Consider the following 16807-nt stretch of genomic DNA (forward strand, 5'->3'; position numbering starts at 1 on the left):
TTTTTTCCTACTTGCATGGCAAGTTCCCAGCCTGCAGCCCGTCAGGGACTCTAAATTGGGGTGCAGGAGCTAAGGAATGAGGAAGAGAGAGAAAAGTACAGAGCGGTGTGTGTGGGCTGGGAATGGGATCTGAGGAAGCCCATCATGGAGCAGGCTGGGATGGACTTTCATCCTGGGGCCAAAGCTGGGGCCCTGCCATGTTCCATTATACATTTATATATGGATGTATACTATATTTCTGGTGTTTATTAGCTGTTAACTCCATTAATCATTAAATCACAGAATAGTTTGGATAGGAAGAGACCTTAGAGACCATCTCATCCCACCCCCTGCCATGGGTAGGGACAGCTTCCACTATCCCAGTTTGCTCTAAACCCCATCCAGCCTGGTCTTGAGCACTTCTAGAGATGGGGCAGCCAAAGCTTCTCTGAGCAACCTGTGCCAAGGCCTCCCCACCCTCACAGGGAAGAATTTCTTTCTCATATCTAATCTAGATCTGCCCTCTGCCAGTTTGATCCCATTTCACCTTGTCCTATCACTCCATGGCTTTACAGTAATTATAACAGTAATTATTACAATAATTACAGTATAATGTAAATGTGCAGTCTGGTGGCTCTACTGACCTGACTCCCAGGGATGGGCTTTACCTCTTTCAGGACAAGCCATCCAGCTGTGGGTATCCAGGAGTCAGTTGGAGCAGTGCTTCTGGCTCACTGTTGGGAAGTTTTGGAGGAATCCAGGAACATGTCCAGGCTTCCAATGGACATGTTGAGCACCTTTGAGCAGGAAAAAGCAGGGAAATGTGCCAGTGAGCAATTTCTAAGGCAGGATAATGTGAGCCCCTGGCACCTCTGCACGTAGCAGGGCATCAGATGCTCCTCTGAAAGGCCCTTTTTGTTGCCTGCTGGTGGCTCTGGTGGGGCTCCAGTTTCCTCCTTGGCATTCCTGTGCTCTGTACCCTGCATACCTGGCTGGATAATCACCCTGGAGAAGTCCCAGCCTAGGACTGGGCAGGGAGTGTTTGCAGGGGAAAGATTTGAGCTGCCGGAGATAATCCCCACGTTGGGATGGCTGCAGAGCTGGAAAGGGAAATGAGCCCAAGGGGTGGATGTGAATACATTATCCCACAGAGAATGTGTGTCAGGGAGAGGCAGGTGCTTTAGCAGCCATCCAAGGGGTGAAGGCAAGCCCCCCTTCCTTGAGCCTGCTCCACTGCCACTGAAAAGCCCATTCCTGGCCAAAATTCAGCTTTGTGAAGTGGGAACCCGAGGAACTACGTTATGAATGTCCCCTCTGTGCTCACGGTCTCCAGGGCCTCTGCAGGGGGGTGACCTGGCTCGGGCACAGAGCTCTCCCTGCGCCGGATTGGTGACAGTCACTGTGTGAAGTCCGTGTTCCCCCCGCTTTCTTACAGAGAAAACAATTCCCTGTTGTGTCTCCTGACTGCCGGAGCTGCTTGGGATATCAGGTTTGTGTTTGACACAGGAAGGTGGAGAAGGAGAGGGGAAAATCCACCTGAAGTGGGGTGAATTTGCCTGAGCCGGTGGCCAAGCCGAAAAATGCAAAACAATCCATCCAAGGGGGAAAAAAATGCAGTTATGTTTAATAATTGTTTCTTTTTATAGCACAGCTCTTGGAATTGCCCTTTGATTAGAGAGGGGAGATATCACGGGCAGGTGAGTCAGTGGAAAATACCATCAGCTCCATGTGGGATTGTGCTCCTAGGGAGAGATGCAGGGAAGCAGCGGGGCTTTCCCAAGCATCCCGAACACCAGTGGCCCCAAGGCAGGGCTGTGGAGCTGAGTCACGCCCGGTGATGTGACAAGTTTCATTTGGTTCACGATGGCTTTTGCCTCCACAAGGTCTCGCAGGGCTTAAGGGACAGGAAAAACTGCAGTGGCTGGTCCAGCAGCATAGTGATGCAGTTTTTTTGCTTGGATCAGGAAAAAACCCACCCTGAGTATCATCTCTGACAAGATTTGAGTCCTTGGTGGTGTTTATTATTACAGCTGGGTGTGAGAAGAGCCTGGAAAAACACATCCTCATTGCTGCTGGGATGGCAGCCAAGGAGAGGTGACACTGGACACGGCGTTAGTTGTACTGAGGTTTGCCAGAGCCCAGCTCTGCACCCCGTGGTTCAGTCTGGAAACCATGGGAATGTCTGGCTATGAGGCCAAGGCGTGTGGCCAGGAGCCATGGTGAGGGCCATGCCTGAAACGGCTCTTCCCAGCACACAAGTGGTTAACTGGGAATGTTTATAGAGGGCAGCAGACTGACAAAAAGCACTTTCCAGGCTCCCTGTGAGTGCAAGCTTGGCTTTGCTCTGTTGAATGCAGTGATGAGCCTGAGTGATTGGAGTTCCTCAAAATGGGGCTTCTGCAAACAAAGCTTGCAACTGATTGAGTAAAAGTTCCGCTCATTGCTACAAGAGTTTTACAAAGCAGGTCCATTGCAAGATGGGTTTTAAACTGTAGAATAAAAACTAAAACTTTCATTAGGTGTTGGGATTAGATTTTTCCATGGGAGGTTGGTGAGGCCCTGGCTCAGGTTACCCAGAGGAGCTGTGGCTTCCCCATCCCCGAAAGTGTCCAAGGCCAGGTTGGATGAGGTGTGGAGCAACCTGGGCTAGTGGAAGGTGTCCCTGCCCATGGCAGGGCGGAACGGGATGAGCTTTGAGGTCCTTTCCAACCCAAACCATTCCGGGATCTATGAAAGCAGAGAGGTGGGGCTGTGATGCATCAAGCAGGGGCTGCAACTGCTCCGAGGGGGTGACGCGATCGGCATCCCCAGTGTGACCCACACCTGGTTTTGGGGGGGTCTCCCCAGTGGTTTGAGGGCAGCGTCCCGACTGCTTTCGGAAGTCTCAGTTCCCGGAACGGACCCCGGTGCCCGGGGCGGGGACGGCGGGGCCGGTCCCGGGAAGCGCCGCCCCGGAGGGCCGGGCCGGGGAGGGCGGAGCGGCCCCGCAGGACCCACCGCAGCCGCCGCCGGAGGTACGGGGGGTCTGGGGAGCCGGGAGGGGACGGGACCCTCTGTTCTGGGACCCTTCGGAGCTCTGGGAACCGGGAGCGGGGCGGGCTGGGCTCAGTCCCGCCGGGAACGGGACCGGGAACGAGACCAGGAACGAGACCAGGAACGGGAGCGGGAACGAGACCGGGAACGGGAACGAGACCGGGAACGGGACCGGGAACGGGACCGGGAACTAGAACAGGAACGGGACGAGGAATGGGACCAGGAACAGGAGCGGGAACGAGACCGGGAACGGGATCGGGAACTAGACCAGGAACGGGACCGGGAACGGGACCGGGAACTAGACCAGGAACGGGACGAGGAATGGGACCAGGAACGGGAGCGGGAACCGGACCGGTAACGGGACCGGGAACGGGACCGGGAACTAGACCAGGAACGGGACGAGGAATAGGACCAGGAACGGGAGCGGGAACCGGACCGGTAACGGGACCGGGAACGGGACCGGGAACGGGACCGGGAACTAGACCAGGAACGGAACCGGGATCGGGACCGGAGGGGAGTCGGAGCCGGGTGCGGCTCGGGCTGAGCAGGATCACTTCCAAAGCTCGGGGAGACACCTGCAAAGTGGAGGGCAGCGCCCCTCCAAGCAGGAGCAAACCCCCCCAAAGCGGGGACGCGCATGGGGAGGTCGGAGCGGCGTTTGGGGAGCGGCGGTGCCTTGGGGTCACCCCTTGGGGACACGTGGGCTTGGGGCTCCTCGGCAGCCCTGGCAGGCGCCGGGCTGGCCGTGCTAGGAGCGGTGGAAGAGTGGCTGCGGTTTCGGGAACCATCGCTCTGGGGGAGGACCAGCAGCGGGGAGGGGGCCAAGGAGTCCCCCGGGCCGAGCCCAGCCCGCTGCCGGTGCCCGCGGCTGGCAGCCCGGCGGGAGTGTCACGGATCACGGGCCCGCGGTGGCGATGTCCGTCCCCGGGAGGGTGCGGGAGCGGTGTGCCAGCCAGGCTGTTGGGAGAGCAAACAAAGCCAAGGAGAAGGACATTCCCGCAGGGCAGCTCGGGGCCGGGCGGTCCGTGAGCCCAGCGCCGGTCACTGCGGGCTCGGCCCTCGGTGCCGTGCCATTCCTGCCGAAGAAGGGATGGCCTGGAGCTTTGAGGGGCTCGGCAAACCCGAGGGTGTCTCCCAAGCGTGTCCCAGAGTGGTTGTCTGCTGATGTTGGCGTTTGATTTTTGGAGGTGACGTGGTGGGGACGAGCGTCGCTGAGCACAGCATAGCTGGGCTTGTTGGGAAGTGTGGATGTGTGAGCAGAAACCAGCAGCTCCATGAGCATGTCCCGTGTGAGATGGGCTACCCTTGGCTCCAGGTGGATGGAGCCTGGTGAGGTGAAGCTGCACCTGGAGGTGTGGTCCTGGCTTTCCAGCTCCTTAAAGCCTCTCTGGAGCAGACCTAGGCCACTGCCAGATGGGATGCTGCCACAACACATCCCTCTACAACAAAGCCAAGCATCCTGCAACTGTCCACAGCCCTGGATGTCCTGGCATGAGAGCCAGAAAGGGAAACCTCCCCGGTGTCTGAAGAACATGTGGGTGTGGGGCTGGTGAGCCCAGCCCTGGACCCAGGTGACTCGGAAGTGTGTGAAACACCTTTGATTTTAGCTGTGTAATTACACGGGTTGGAAAAGCCTTGGGAAGGGAAGTGGCTGGGGAAGGAGGAATGTTTGGTGCCCTGGAGAGAGCTGAGTGCCGGTGCCTGGCGCCGTGGCGGTGCTATAGGAGATGCCGGAGGGCCAGGGCTGGGCAAGGCTGTCTGCCTGCTCTCCTGCCTGGAGCCTGGGAGGAGGGATCCCTCCAGCAGCCCAGGTATGTGTCCGCCTCCCCGTGCTGCTCCATGCTTCTCTCATTCCCAGTGTATTTCACAGGCAGAAACTGATGTCAGGGCGCTGTAGAAGCAGCTAAATATCCTGTGTGAGCAGTGCAGGAGGCTTGGAGCAATATAATCCCCAGCAAAGCTCCATCCATATCAAAATACCTGTGCTCACCTTGCGGAACACGGCTGCTCCGAGCCTGGCTGCTCCGTGTCGCTTGGCTGCTCCGAGTGCCCGGGCTGGCTCTGTGTCCTCCAGCGTCACTCACTCCCTTCCTGCCCTGGGGGCTCCTTGGCCATCTGCAGTGGGTTTTCTTTGTGGTCATACTCCTTGGAGAAGCTGCTGGAAAAGCATGGGGAGAGGTGATGATGTGTTGGGGAAAAACGCGTTGCTGGAAATCCAGGCAGAGGATGAAGAAGGCGGTGCTGGCGAGGCCGATGGCAGCCAGTGGCAAGTGACTTGCAGGAAGGGGAGATAATCAGCCAGGGGCTCCAGTGGTGGGACAGGAGGTGCTTAAAGCACTCCAATGGGGCTGGGAGGAAGCAGGAATGCTGGGTTCCGCTTCAGAGGACATCAAAAGGGCAGCTGGATAATGTCTCCCATGCTGGAAGGCTCTGGAGGAGGGTGTGTTTGTCTGGCTGTTATCTGGGGAGAGGTCCCAGAACAAAAACCAGGGGGAGGCTGCGGAGGAATGGCTTTATCTCAACAGAAACAGCAGATTAGATTTTGTTTTTTTTTTTTAATTCCAAACTCAGAGGTGCAAGGTGGTGTCCAGAGGAAAGCAGGAAGAAGAAAGAGTCAAAGTGCTGGGATTTTCCCAGGCAAGTGTGCTTTCCCAGGCCTAGGTGCACAAGGAATTCAGCTCCCTGGAGAGAGGTGAGCACCCCTGTTGCCTGGAAAACAGAACAGATCTTCCCAACAACGTTAGAGTGGATGTAAAAGCAAACCTTTACTTGAAAGCTTTCAGGTACACAATATGGCAAAAATCACACGTGGTATAGCAATTCTACAGTTTTTATATGGTTAGTCATTAGTATACTTATCATATACTCTCCAATTAAAAGCTTAGTTGATTAGATAATAATTCTGGGGTCCTGCCACACTGAAAGCAGTCCAGAGGCTTTTTTTTTGCCCCAATTTTGTTTTTTCTGGTCCGGATTCTGTTTGGAAAACAGGACATCCTTGTAGTTGATTCTCTTCTTGGAATAAGACTAAACAGTATTTTGGGAAAATGTTTCTAAGGTTGGCTTGTTGTTCCAAAATGTAGAGAAGAAAGACAGGAAAAGTACTAGGAGTTACAGCCATGCATTAACAATCTACAAAGCTACAAATATATGTAAAATATAAAAAACTAAAAACCTTAGGCATCACCCCAAGGCCCCCTCCCTGGTTTAGCAGAGCCAGGCCTGAAAGCATTAGCGTGGCTGTTGGTCCCAGTGCAAATCCCAGAGCCTGGAGCAGGAAAAGCCACGGGACAGTGTTTACACAGCAACCAGGACACAGGCAGGGCTCGCCGACCTGCCGAGAGCCGGTGCCAGCGTGGCCTCGGTGGCCACGGTGGCGTTGTCCCCAGGAACAAACGGCAACGTCCTGAAACACAAACGTAAAAGGACTCCCTGTCCCTGTCCATTACCACCGCAGCAGGCGCTGCTCGCATGGCTGTAACGGAATTATGGGGAGAAGGAGTCTGGAAGGCAGTTTCTTGTATCTCATTCCAAAGGCCAAGGTGATGGCTGCTGCACAGTCATGACTGCAGCTCTGGAGTTTGGCTACCGTGGCCTGCGTGATCCGTGCCACTTCAGAAACCCTTGGCAACTGTGCCCAGAGTTCCCAGGGACTCAGCAGAGGCGGATGCATATGGCTTGGGAACGGTCCGGCCCGGCTTTGTGGAAGTGGGGTGTTTTGTGGGCCCTGTCACTGTTGTTCTGCTGTGGAGGCCACGGCCAGCCGGGTGGATTGCAGCAATCGGAGCCTGGGCATGGGCTTTGCCCTTGTTTTGCAGGAAGTGGCCGAGCTGGGGGCCCTGGGCTCCCTCTGGAGTGGGAGAGCCTTGGGCAAGGTTTGAGGAAAACATCGCTGTTCCCCCAGTGCTGTCTACAAGGTTCAGCTGAGGAGGGGTGGTTAAAAACGAAATTTAAGAAAGAGGGTAAAATACCTCTTAAATGTCTGTAGGAAATGCTGTGGGCATTGGAGATGTGGACGTGTTCTTTTGTGCTCTAGGCAGGAAGTGTAAGCAAAAAGTGGAAAAGCCCTGATAGTCTGCGTGGGGCTGTCTCTCCAGATTCCTGTTCCCTGGTGAGATGCTCTAAAATGGGCTGGAATCTGTCCAAATGATCAGAAATTGGCTAAATAAGCAGCAGTGCTTCTTTTCGTGACTCAGCTGGATTTCTCTGGCTATTCCCTGCATCCCCTGGGCTGCATCTGGCCAGAAACATCCCTGTTCCTGGGGCAGGGGTAACAGGGGCAGCAAGAAGCGACAAAAAGAGAGAAACCGTGGCAGGGACTTGGAAGTCGATGGTCTTTAAGATCCCTTCCAAACCCAAACATTCTAGGACTCTATGAAAATGCCTCACAAGTCCTGACCTGTTGCTTTTTAGACTCCCACATGGAGTTTTGTGTTCCTGGTGGGTTGAACCCCTGTGTAACAAGGGCTCACCACGAGGTTGTGGCCATTGCAGAAACAAGCTCCTGAGGATGTGCCGGGCCAGAAATTAGCAGGGAAGGAGGTTAATGAGCAGGTTCTCTGGGTGGAAGCATGAAGATGGAGGGAGAGCCTTGTAATCTAACACAGAGGAGACTGGAATCTTCGGATGGTTGGAGAACGGGTTTAATTTCCCCCAGAATTTTCCAGAAAATGAGTTGTGTGACTGGTGACGGCGTCACACCCTGTTTTTTGGAGGCAGCTCCGAGGGGCTGTGTCGCTCTGTGCCGTGGTCCTGGGGAGCGAGGAAGCCCTGGAGCTCATCCCACGTCTGGTGACTGCATCGGGGTTCAAGCTGTTCCCTGGACTGCAGACTCATCTCCCGCCATCCCGTGACAAAGGTGCTGCTGCTGGAGCGTGAGTGGGAAGGTGATGTCATGGCAGGGAAAAATCCAAAGGTTGTGGAGGGCAGAGGAGCGTGGGTGCTGTGAGGGCAGCAGGGGGTGTCGGGCTTCCTCGTGAGTCACCCAGCGGGGCCGCAGCTCCTGCCGGGGTACCGGGATGCGGAACACGATCCGGGCTGGCCCTGCCCGGGCTGTGTCCCATGGAGGGAAGCTGTTCCTGCTGCTGCTCCACCTGCCACCCGTGCCAGAGCGTCCAGGGCGTGTGGCACTGAGAACGGGCTTATCCCGAACCTTCCCATGCCCAGTTAACACTTGGAAATGTCGCAAAAGCATCCCGAAGGGCTGCGGCAGCCTGCAGGGGTAGGGGAGAGGTGCGGGAAGCCCAGAGGAGGCGTGGGTGCCCCCCGGGCTTTGCAGCCGTGCCGGAGGAGTTTCATGGTTCGGAGATCCTGGTGTAAATCATTGCCAGGGCAGGGCATGGGCAGGCAGGGAACGGGGAACAGGGTGGAGAGGGGTCTGGTTTGCAGGCCAAGGGGAAGGGGAAGCACTCAGGCATCACTCACCCACCTGAAGTGGGGACAAACTTTTTACAGGGCCTGTTGTGAAAGGACAAGGGGAGATGATTTTAAAGTAAAAAAGGGGTAATTTGGACTGGATATTTAGGAAGAAATTCTTCCCTGTGAGGGTGGTGAGGCCCTGGCACAGGGTGCCCAGAGAAGCTGTGGCTGCCTAGTGGAAGGTGTCCCTGCCCATGGCAAGGGGTGGGATGAGATGAGCTTTAAGGTCCCTTTCCACCCAAACCATTCTGTGATGCTGGGATGAGCATCCAGACAGCGCTGGACCTGAGGCAGAAGACAGCAGCAGCTCCCTTCCTGGGATACTGACGTCAGGGCACTGTTGGAGCAGCGGTAGGAACAGCTCTGGGAAGCCAGGAGAGCAGCTAATTCAATGGAGAAATAGACTGGAATAGCAAGTCTCCTGCTTTAATCTGATTGCTGGGCTGATGGGTAGCACTGCAATGGATCTGTAAAAAACTTCCAGGCACAGGGGTGACGTAGGAGCTGAAATCCTGCCCACTTCCAGGACTGAGGTGCCTGAGGGGAGGCACAGAGGCTGTGAGCAGGCACAGAGATTTAGACACCACGGGTAGATGGCTGGGTAGATGTGTCCAGCCGTGTGTGTGTTCTGTGCCCACCGTGGGTGCAGCGCGATTTTCCTGCCCCAAGGCCACCACAGCTGTTCTCAAGTGAAGTCTTGGCTGGCTGATGTGTTTGTGGCAAGGATGGGAGCTCAGCTGGATCATCAGGTGAGGGAAAAACTCCACGGGGCACATGCAGAGAACAAAACCTTGGAAGCGCTTGGGTAGGAGGATGGCTCTTGGGATCCAGGTGAGGACATTTTGGGTGCAGTGCTTTCCACATCCTCAACAGCTGCTCACTGGGATGGAATTAAAGCTGGGCTCAGTGGATTCTTTCCCCCAGGAGCGCACAGAGCAGCAGCCCGTGCTGGAGCTGGGCAAGGCAGGGAATGACGGGCTTGTCCCTGCCTGCCAGGGCAGCTCCCATCGGGCTGGGATCGGCAGCTCCTGGGTGTCCCAGAACCCCAGAAAACCATGGGGGACAAGACTTTACCCTGCCCAGACCCATGTGGGACCAGGAATGTGTCCAGAGGGGCTGGGACACCCCTCTGGGAGTCTCCACAGCCATGCTGGAGCACGGGCAGTGAGCAGGGAAGTTTCTCTGCAGATTCCTCCTCTCCGGGCTTGCGTGCGTGTCTTTTCCTGCTGCAGCCACTCTGTTTTCTGGGAGTGCTGTTTTAGTCTGGCCCTTGACCCTGCAAACTGGGTGTGCACTCGAGCTAAACAAGCAAACATTTTGCTTTTGAGCTCAGGAGGGTTGAGCTGAACGGTGTGTGGGGGTGTATGGATATAGCACCACTGACAGCACAGACCAGAACCACCTTGAGCCCAACGAAGCCAGGGAGGGAAGGAGAGTTCTCTGACATGGCACATCCATAAGTCTGCAAGGCTCACTGGGCTGGAGATGGGGCACTTCTGCTGTGAGGATGCAAGCTGCCCACCCGTGGGTCACAGGACCCGAGGCCAGGGAGGCAAGTGGGCAGGAGATGTGGCTCCGTGTGTTTATTTTTGGAAATCGAGCACGTTTGGTTCTGGTGACTCAGAAAACAGTCAGAGGAGGAGTTCCCACCCTGGCCTGGCTGGTTAGGAGTGTTCGTGCTCGACATCCCTGAGGGATGCAGCTGGGGCACTCAGCACCAGCTTGGGGAGGGTAAGAGCCAGCCTGGAGTGAGCCAGGGGCCCTGGCAAGGGCTCATCATCCCGGCAGCCCTTGCCAGCAGCAGCTGGGGGAAGCCACAGGGTCGAGCTGGCTGGGAGAGAGGCAGTTTTGGTTTCTGTTCTCCGGGCAGGAAGGCGTTCCAGGGCAGGCAGCCAGCGCTGTGAGGAGCCCTGCTCCCTCTCAAACAGGGGGAGAGGAGAAGCTGTTCAGCTAGAGATGTGGTTCTGAGCATTTCCAAGTTGGTTTGCATTGACAACAGCTCTTGAAATAGATTTTGATGGCCTTCTTTTAGTGCTGTGAAGCTGTCAGTTATCACACTCCTAAGGACAGGCAACCTAAGCCCTTAGCAAACATCAGTGATTTGATTGCTTTCAAAAGTTGGTGGATATTACAGCTGAGAAAGTAGTGAAGGACGGGGATGAGAACGGCCAGGAAGGATCCACCTACCCTGCTCTATCCTGACATGCACTCCTCAGGCAGGGCAGCGTGAGATTCCAGTGTCAGTTGGATCAGCTGGTGTCGTGGTGGCTGCAGAGCCTTTGCTGTTCGCTGTGCGCTCACCACAGCTTCCCCTCTGTCCCCAGAGCTCGCCGCCTGCCCGGGGAGGGGGCCGCACGCATGCCAGCAGGGCTGCAGCCCCCCTGCCCCGAGCCATGCGGTGACGCGGCCACAGCCCCCAGCAGCCATGGCCCAGTCCCGGGCCAACGGGTCCCACTACGCCCTGACGGCCATCGGGCTGGGCATGCTGGTGCTCGGCATCATCATGGCCGTGTGGAACCTCGTGCCCGGCTTTGGCCCCCCCGACAAACCCGGCAGCCACGCCGGCAACAGCAGCAAGCCCGACCGCGGCTCCGGCGGCATCCTGAAGAGCAAAACCTTCTCGGTGGCCTACGTGCTGGTGGGGGCCGGCGTGCTGCTGCTCCTGCTCTCCCTCTGCCTCAACGTGCGCGACAAGAAGAGGCAGAGCGAAGACCTCGCCATCGCTCACGTGCAGCACCAGGTGTCTGCGGAGCCCTCGCAGCAGGAGGACAGGTGAGGAGGAGTTCTGGGGACAAAGGGAGCGGGATGGGGTGTGGGAATGAAACCAAGGACACTTGGTACTCGGGAAGATCTGGAGCAAGGAGAGGAAGGCAGCATGTGCTGAAATAAGGAAGCACATTCCGTAGTTTAGGGTTTTGGTGTGTGCTGGAGATGGGGAAGGAATGGGTCCAGCTGCATTTATGCAGCTGTAGGTGGAAGGGAGCCCTGTTGGCGTGTGAGGTGGGCTCTAGACAGAGCTGTGGCCAGGGCAGCGTTGGGAGAGGTGCCACTCCTGCTGGGTTGGCCCACGGGAGCGAGCTGAGGGAACGCTGGGCAGGGTCGTGGGTGACACGGAGAGCAGGAGGCTCCTGCCACACGCCGGGAGAGCAGCCAGAGGGGCAGGAGAGGCGCTGACTCTGCCTTGCTGGCTGCAGCCAAGGTGCCAAACAGCCTTGGAGACTGGCCTTGGAGTTTAGACCTGGTGAAAGTCTGCAGGGCTCAGCTGTTTGCTCAGGGAGCTTTGTGGGGCAGAGCAAAGGCTGCTGCCACAGCAGGCACAGTCTGGACAAACACAGGCCCGGGGGAAGTACCTGTCCATCAGCACGGCTCCCTGTGCAGAGAGAGGCAGGGGAGCACTGAGACAGTGTGGGGTGCAAGGGGACAGGAGGGGACAATGGCTCTGCTGGCAGAAAACTGATTTTTCATGTTTGATTGGAAAGTTAACTTCAGAATGCCAAAGAAATGGCAAGTATTGTGTGCAGGTACCTGTGGCATAGAGTTGAATCTCTTTGCAGAAAAACCCGAGGTACCCAACCCATAAGAAATCAGAATGACAAAGACAGGGGTGATGTCCTTTTCTAATGTATTTTGACTGAATTTTGTGAGTGGAGGAGAGAAACTGATATTCTCTTGAGGGAATAAATCACTGCTGGGTAATAGAAAAGGGTCTGTGGGCAGAGAAAGTGATGATCAAATATGGCCATAAGTCACAAGAAAATAAAATCTGTCTGAACTTAGGTGGGGTCACAATTTATTCTGTCAAGCAAAAGGAAACTGGCATATAATAGAGAAGGGCAAAAACTATTTTGGGTGGGGTGGGGTGGTTTTATTCTTCCCTCTCCATCCCCTTCCCACAATGAAGCTGAAATGACGTGCTACCCAGACTTAACCCTTTCCCCTCCAGTCAAGAAGAGGATGAAGATGTCTCTTCCCAATATTATGTGCCCAGCTACGAGGAGGTGATGAACACGGGCTACTCCGAGCCCAGAGACTCGGACAGGAGCAACAGGCTCAGCGTGTCCTTGCCCTCCTACGAGTCCTTGGCAGGGCTGGAGGAGGGCAGCGCTGCGCCCGGAGCGGCAGGCGGGGAGCCCAGCCTGGAGAGGCCGCCCAGCCGGCACAGCTCCCGCCTCAGCAAGCGCCTCAAGCCCCTCAAGGTCCGCAGGATCAAGTCAGAGAAGCTGCACCTGAAGGACATCAGGCTAAACCTGGCGCAGGGCAACAGCAGCGTCCCGGTCACGATAGAGCCCCTCACCCCTCCGCCCAAGTATGAGGAGATCCAGGAGAAAATGCCAGTGAGCCAGCAAATGCCTTAAAAAAAAAAAAAGGGAAAAAAAAGAAAAAAAAAAAAGAGGAATCTGTGATGCTGCTTGGTTGAGGGTTTTCTAAAACCCACCGTGCCAAGAGGGGGTTGGTGTGGGGGTGCAGAAGCAGCCAGGGCTCCCTGGAAGCTGCCACAGGGAGGACGTGCTGTGGCACAAGGATGGGACTCATTTTCCCTGGGACTGGGTTTTACAAAAGACTGTGGGGAAAGAAACCTGAACACCAGAAGTTCTGCTGCTGTGAAGTAAATGAAGGCTGGACATGCCAAAAGTGTCACTTATGGTGTTTGATATGAGACCACCCAGTGCATCCTCTCATCTCCTCTCCCCCTCTCTTCCAGTAAGACTTTTCCAAGCCACCAAACTGATGTTGCAGAAGGATTTTCCAAGTGGAAAAGTGAAATATTCCTTTTTTCAGGTGTCTTTTCTTTCTGAGGAAGGGGAAGCGCATTGCCAGAGAAGCACCACGGCTTTCCCTGGCTCCCAACTGTGCTGGGCTGGTGGCCCAGAGCCAGCCCTGACTCCTGCCAAGGTCTCTGCGGGCTGGTGGGAAGCAGCTGAAAGGGGCCTTTCCTGCTCCTCAGGGAGAGGATGGATTTCGTGCCTCTGCTGCTTTCCCTGTTGTGTTTTGTGCTCCATTCGAGGCAAGCGGGTGACTCTGAGGGGTTGGGAGCTGCGTGTGCCAGTGGTGAGACCACTGCTGAGCATCCTGTGCAGGCAGACTGGTCTGAATAAATATTTTGTATGTTGTGTTTGTGTGTGTGTGTTTTGTACATTGTGTGTGAGCGTGCTGTGTACATTGTGCTGTAAATGTTGTGTGTGTGTGTGTGGGGTGTATGCTCTGTGTGTGTGTTGTGTACATTGTGTGTGTTTTTTACACTGTGTGTGTGATGTGTACACTCTGTGTGTGTGTGTGTTGTGTACACTCTGTGTGTGTGTTGTGTACATTGTGTGTGTTGTGTACATTGTGTGTGTTTTTTACACTGTGTGTGTGTTGTGTACATTGTGTATGTGTTGTGTACACTCTGTGTGTGTGTGTTGTGTACATTGTGTGTGTGATGTGTACATTGTGTGTGATGTGTATATTGTGTGTTCTGTGCATTGTGTGTGCGTTGTGTACATTGTGTGTGTGTTGTGTACACTCTGTGTGTGTGCGTTGTGTACATTGTGTGTGTGTTGTGTACATTGTGTATGTGTTGTGTACACTCTGTGTGTGTGTGTTGTGTACATTGTGTGTGTGTTGTGTACACTCTGTGTGTGTGTTGTGTACATTGTGTGTGTGATGTGTACATTGTGTGTGTTTTTTACACTGTGTGTGTGATGTGTACACTGTGTGTGTGTTGTGTACATTGTGTGTGTTGTGTACATTGTGTGTGTTTTTTACACTGTGTGTGTGTTGTGTACATTGTGTATGTGTTGTGTACACTCTGTGTGTGTGTGTTGTGTACATTGTGTGTGTTCTGTGCATTGTGTGTGTGTTGTGTACATTGTGTGTGTGTTCTGTGCATTGTTTGTGTTTTTCACACCCTGTGTGTGTTGTGTACATTGTGTGTGTGTTTTTTACATTGTGTGTGTGTTGTGTACATTGTGTATGTGTTCCTTACATTCTGTGTGTGTGTGTGTGCGTACACTCTGTGTGTTGTGTACATTGTGTGTGTTGTGTACACTCTGTGTGTGTGTTGTGTACATTGTGTGTGTTCTGTGCATTGTGTGTGTGTTGTGTACATTGTGTGTGTGTTGTGTACATTGTGTGCGTGTATTTTACATTGTGTGTGTGTTCTGTGCATTGTGTGTGTTTTCTACACCCTGTGTGTGATGTGTACATTGTGTGTGTGTTTTACATTGTGTGTGTGTTTTTTACATTGTGTGTGTTGTGTACATTGTGTGTGTGTTTTTTACATTGTGTGTGTTTTCTACACCCTGTGTGTGATGTGTACATTGTGTGTGTGTTGTGTACATTGTGTGTGTGTTTTTTACATTGTGTGTGTGTTCTGTGCATTGTGTGTGTTTTCTACACCCTGTGTGTGATGTGTACATTGTGTGTGTGTTTTTTACATTGTGTGTGTGTATTTTACATTGTGTGTGTGTTCTGTGCATTGTGTGTGTTTTCTACACCCTGTGTGTGATGTGTACATTGTGCATGTGTTCCTTACATTGTGTGTGTGTTGTGTACACTCTGTGTGTGTGTGTGTGTTGTGTACTTGTGCGTGGTTGGCCCTTCCCAAGGTTTGTGATCCATGGGCAGATGCTGCTCCATGGGCATCCCAGCCCTGTGCAGGCTTCCAGCAAACCATCAACCAGAGTCCATCAGCACATCCAGCCACGGGCTCACTCGGGCACTCTGAGGTGGGATTTGCCAGTGTGATGCTGGTATCGATGTAATCCTGGAATGGTGTGGGTTGGAACAGATCTCCAAGGTCATCGAGTCAGCCACTGACCCAGCACTGCCGTGTCCACCCCTGGGCCATGTCCATGTTATGGCTCAGCAGAGGCTGGCTTGGTGCTGTAGTTGATACAAGCTATGAGAGGAGTCCAAGTGACCAAAACAAAGGTGGAGTTGAGATGCTGGCCCAAAACCACCCAACAGTTTCTCTTGTTAATTATTATTTCCTATTGCATTTCCTAATTCTGTTGTTTTGGACAAGAGCAGGGAGTGACAGGTCTAAAGTGAATGGCATCAGACTGGCAGAGGTTTGCAGAGAAGCTCTACTTCGCCAAATCTGCTGCTTCCGCCTTGAAATGAAGCATGACGAAATCTTGCAGTACTTGTGAGGCCGAGCTGGGGTTTGGTGGTGGCAAGTGTGGCTTTTTCCCTTTTTTTTTTTTTTCTGCTGTAGAATGGTGTGTGGCAGCCTAGGACCAAGGAAGGATGGAGAGCACTGATGGGTGACAGCATCCACCTGACAGCAGCGTTTATCCCCCCCTTGCCTGAGGCTGCAAGACCTGTTTGTGTGTGTGTGTGTGTGTGTGTGTGTGCATGATAGTAAATTTAAAAAAAAAAAAGTAAAATGGGGGCCAAAAGGTTCTTTGGCAGCCCTGGCAGGTGGCAGGGCCCCTGTGGGGGTTGGGATACACGTTCCCACTTGTGTCCCCAGCTGATGGGATCACTGTGGCCACGCCAGCACAGAGCTGTGCTGTGCTGCCAGGACAATTGCTTGGAAAAAGAAGAGGAAAAAAACCCTAAACTAAACTAAATAAACGGCAAAAACTCACCCAGGCTGCAGCATGGCCAAGGTTTCCAAGGCTACTGCAGCCACATTGCCAGCTGGGACACGGCCGCTTTTGGGGTCATTTTGTGCAATCCCAGTGCGTGAGTTGGTTGAGCCACTCGTGACTCGGGTTGTGTCGGGTGCGAGGATGCTGAATGAGAAGTTGGTTTCTTGGTGCAAGCCTTGCAGGTGAGGGAGCCGGGCAAGGTGAGCCTTTCCAAAGCGCTCAGGGTGTTTCCAGCTGAAATCCGACACCACGACCATCGGGAGCCGAGCATCCTAAAACGGGTGGAGGATGGAGGGAAGGGAAGGGAAGGGAAGGGAAGGGAAGGGAAGGGAAGGGAAGGGAAGGGAAGGGAAGGGAAGGGAAGGGAAGGGAAGGGAAGGGAAGGGAAGGGAAGGGAAGGGAAGGGAAGGGAAGGGAAGGGAAGGGAAGGGAAGGGAAGGGAAGGGAAGGGAAGGGAAGGGAAGGGAAGGGAAGGGAAGGGAAGGGGATGTGCTGGAGTCCTCCGTGCAGAGTGTGGAGGTACCAGTTTATGCCGGGATTGACGGCCAGGAAAGGGGCTTGGCAACGCAGGGAAGAACCTGGAGCCACCTCCAGCAGCGTTCCCTGCCTGTCCCTTGCCTGCTCCCAGGCTGCAGGGGTAGCAGACAGTCATGCAGCCCTGGAATTCTCTGCCTCAGACAACAGCTTCATCCTTCAGGACTTCAACTCCCCCCACGGCACCTTTGTCAACAGCTGCCAGGTCCAAAAAGCAGCTGTCAGGGTGAGGCCGGGGGACATCCTGAGCTTCGGCACCGCGGGAG

General features: G+C 54.5%; 1 protein-coding gene across 2 annotated transcripts; it reads left to right on the plus strand.

Moving 5' to 3' along the window:
- The first annotated feature begins 2931 nt into the window (after window positions 1-2931).
- Window positions 2932-13543, plus strand: TMEM51 (transmembrane protein 51). Of its 2 annotated transcripts, none has more exons than XM_068212768.1 (3): window positions 2932-2993; window positions 10755-11202; window positions 12374-13543. In XM_068212768.1, exons 2-3 carry the CDS (start codon window positions 10856-10858, stop codon window positions 12783-12785), a joined length of 759 nt encoding a protein of 252 aa, XP_068068869.1. In that variant the 5' UTR covers window positions 2932-2993; window positions 10755-10855; the 3' UTR covers window positions 12786-13543. The 2 variants fall into 2 exon arrangements, with proteins under 2 accessions (XP_068068869.1, XP_068068870.1); XM_068212769.1 differs by lacking the exon at window positions 2932-2993 and adding an exon at window positions 7316-7991 and having other exon boundaries at window positions 10777-11202.
- The last annotated feature ends 3264 nt before the right edge of the window (window positions 13544-16807 follow it).

The sequence above is a fragment of the Anomalospiza imberbis genome, chromosome 23 (assembly GCF_031753505.1).
Source record: "Anomalospiza imberbis isolate Cuckoo-Finch-1a 21T00152 chromosome 23, ASM3175350v1, whole genome shotgun sequence".
Taxonomy (NCBI): domain Eukaryota; kingdom Metazoa; phylum Chordata; class Aves; order Passeriformes; family Viduidae; genus Anomalospiza; species Anomalospiza imberbis.

Coding starts and splice junctions, on each gene's coding strand:
- TMEM51 (XM_068212768.1), top strand. CDS start 10,856: ATGGCCCAGTCCCGGGCCAACGGGTCCCACTACGCCCTGACGGCCATC. Junction 11,203..12,373: donor CCCTCGCAGCAGGAGGACAG/GTGAGGAGGAGT, acceptor TTTCCCCTCCAG/TCAAGAAGAGGATGAAGATG.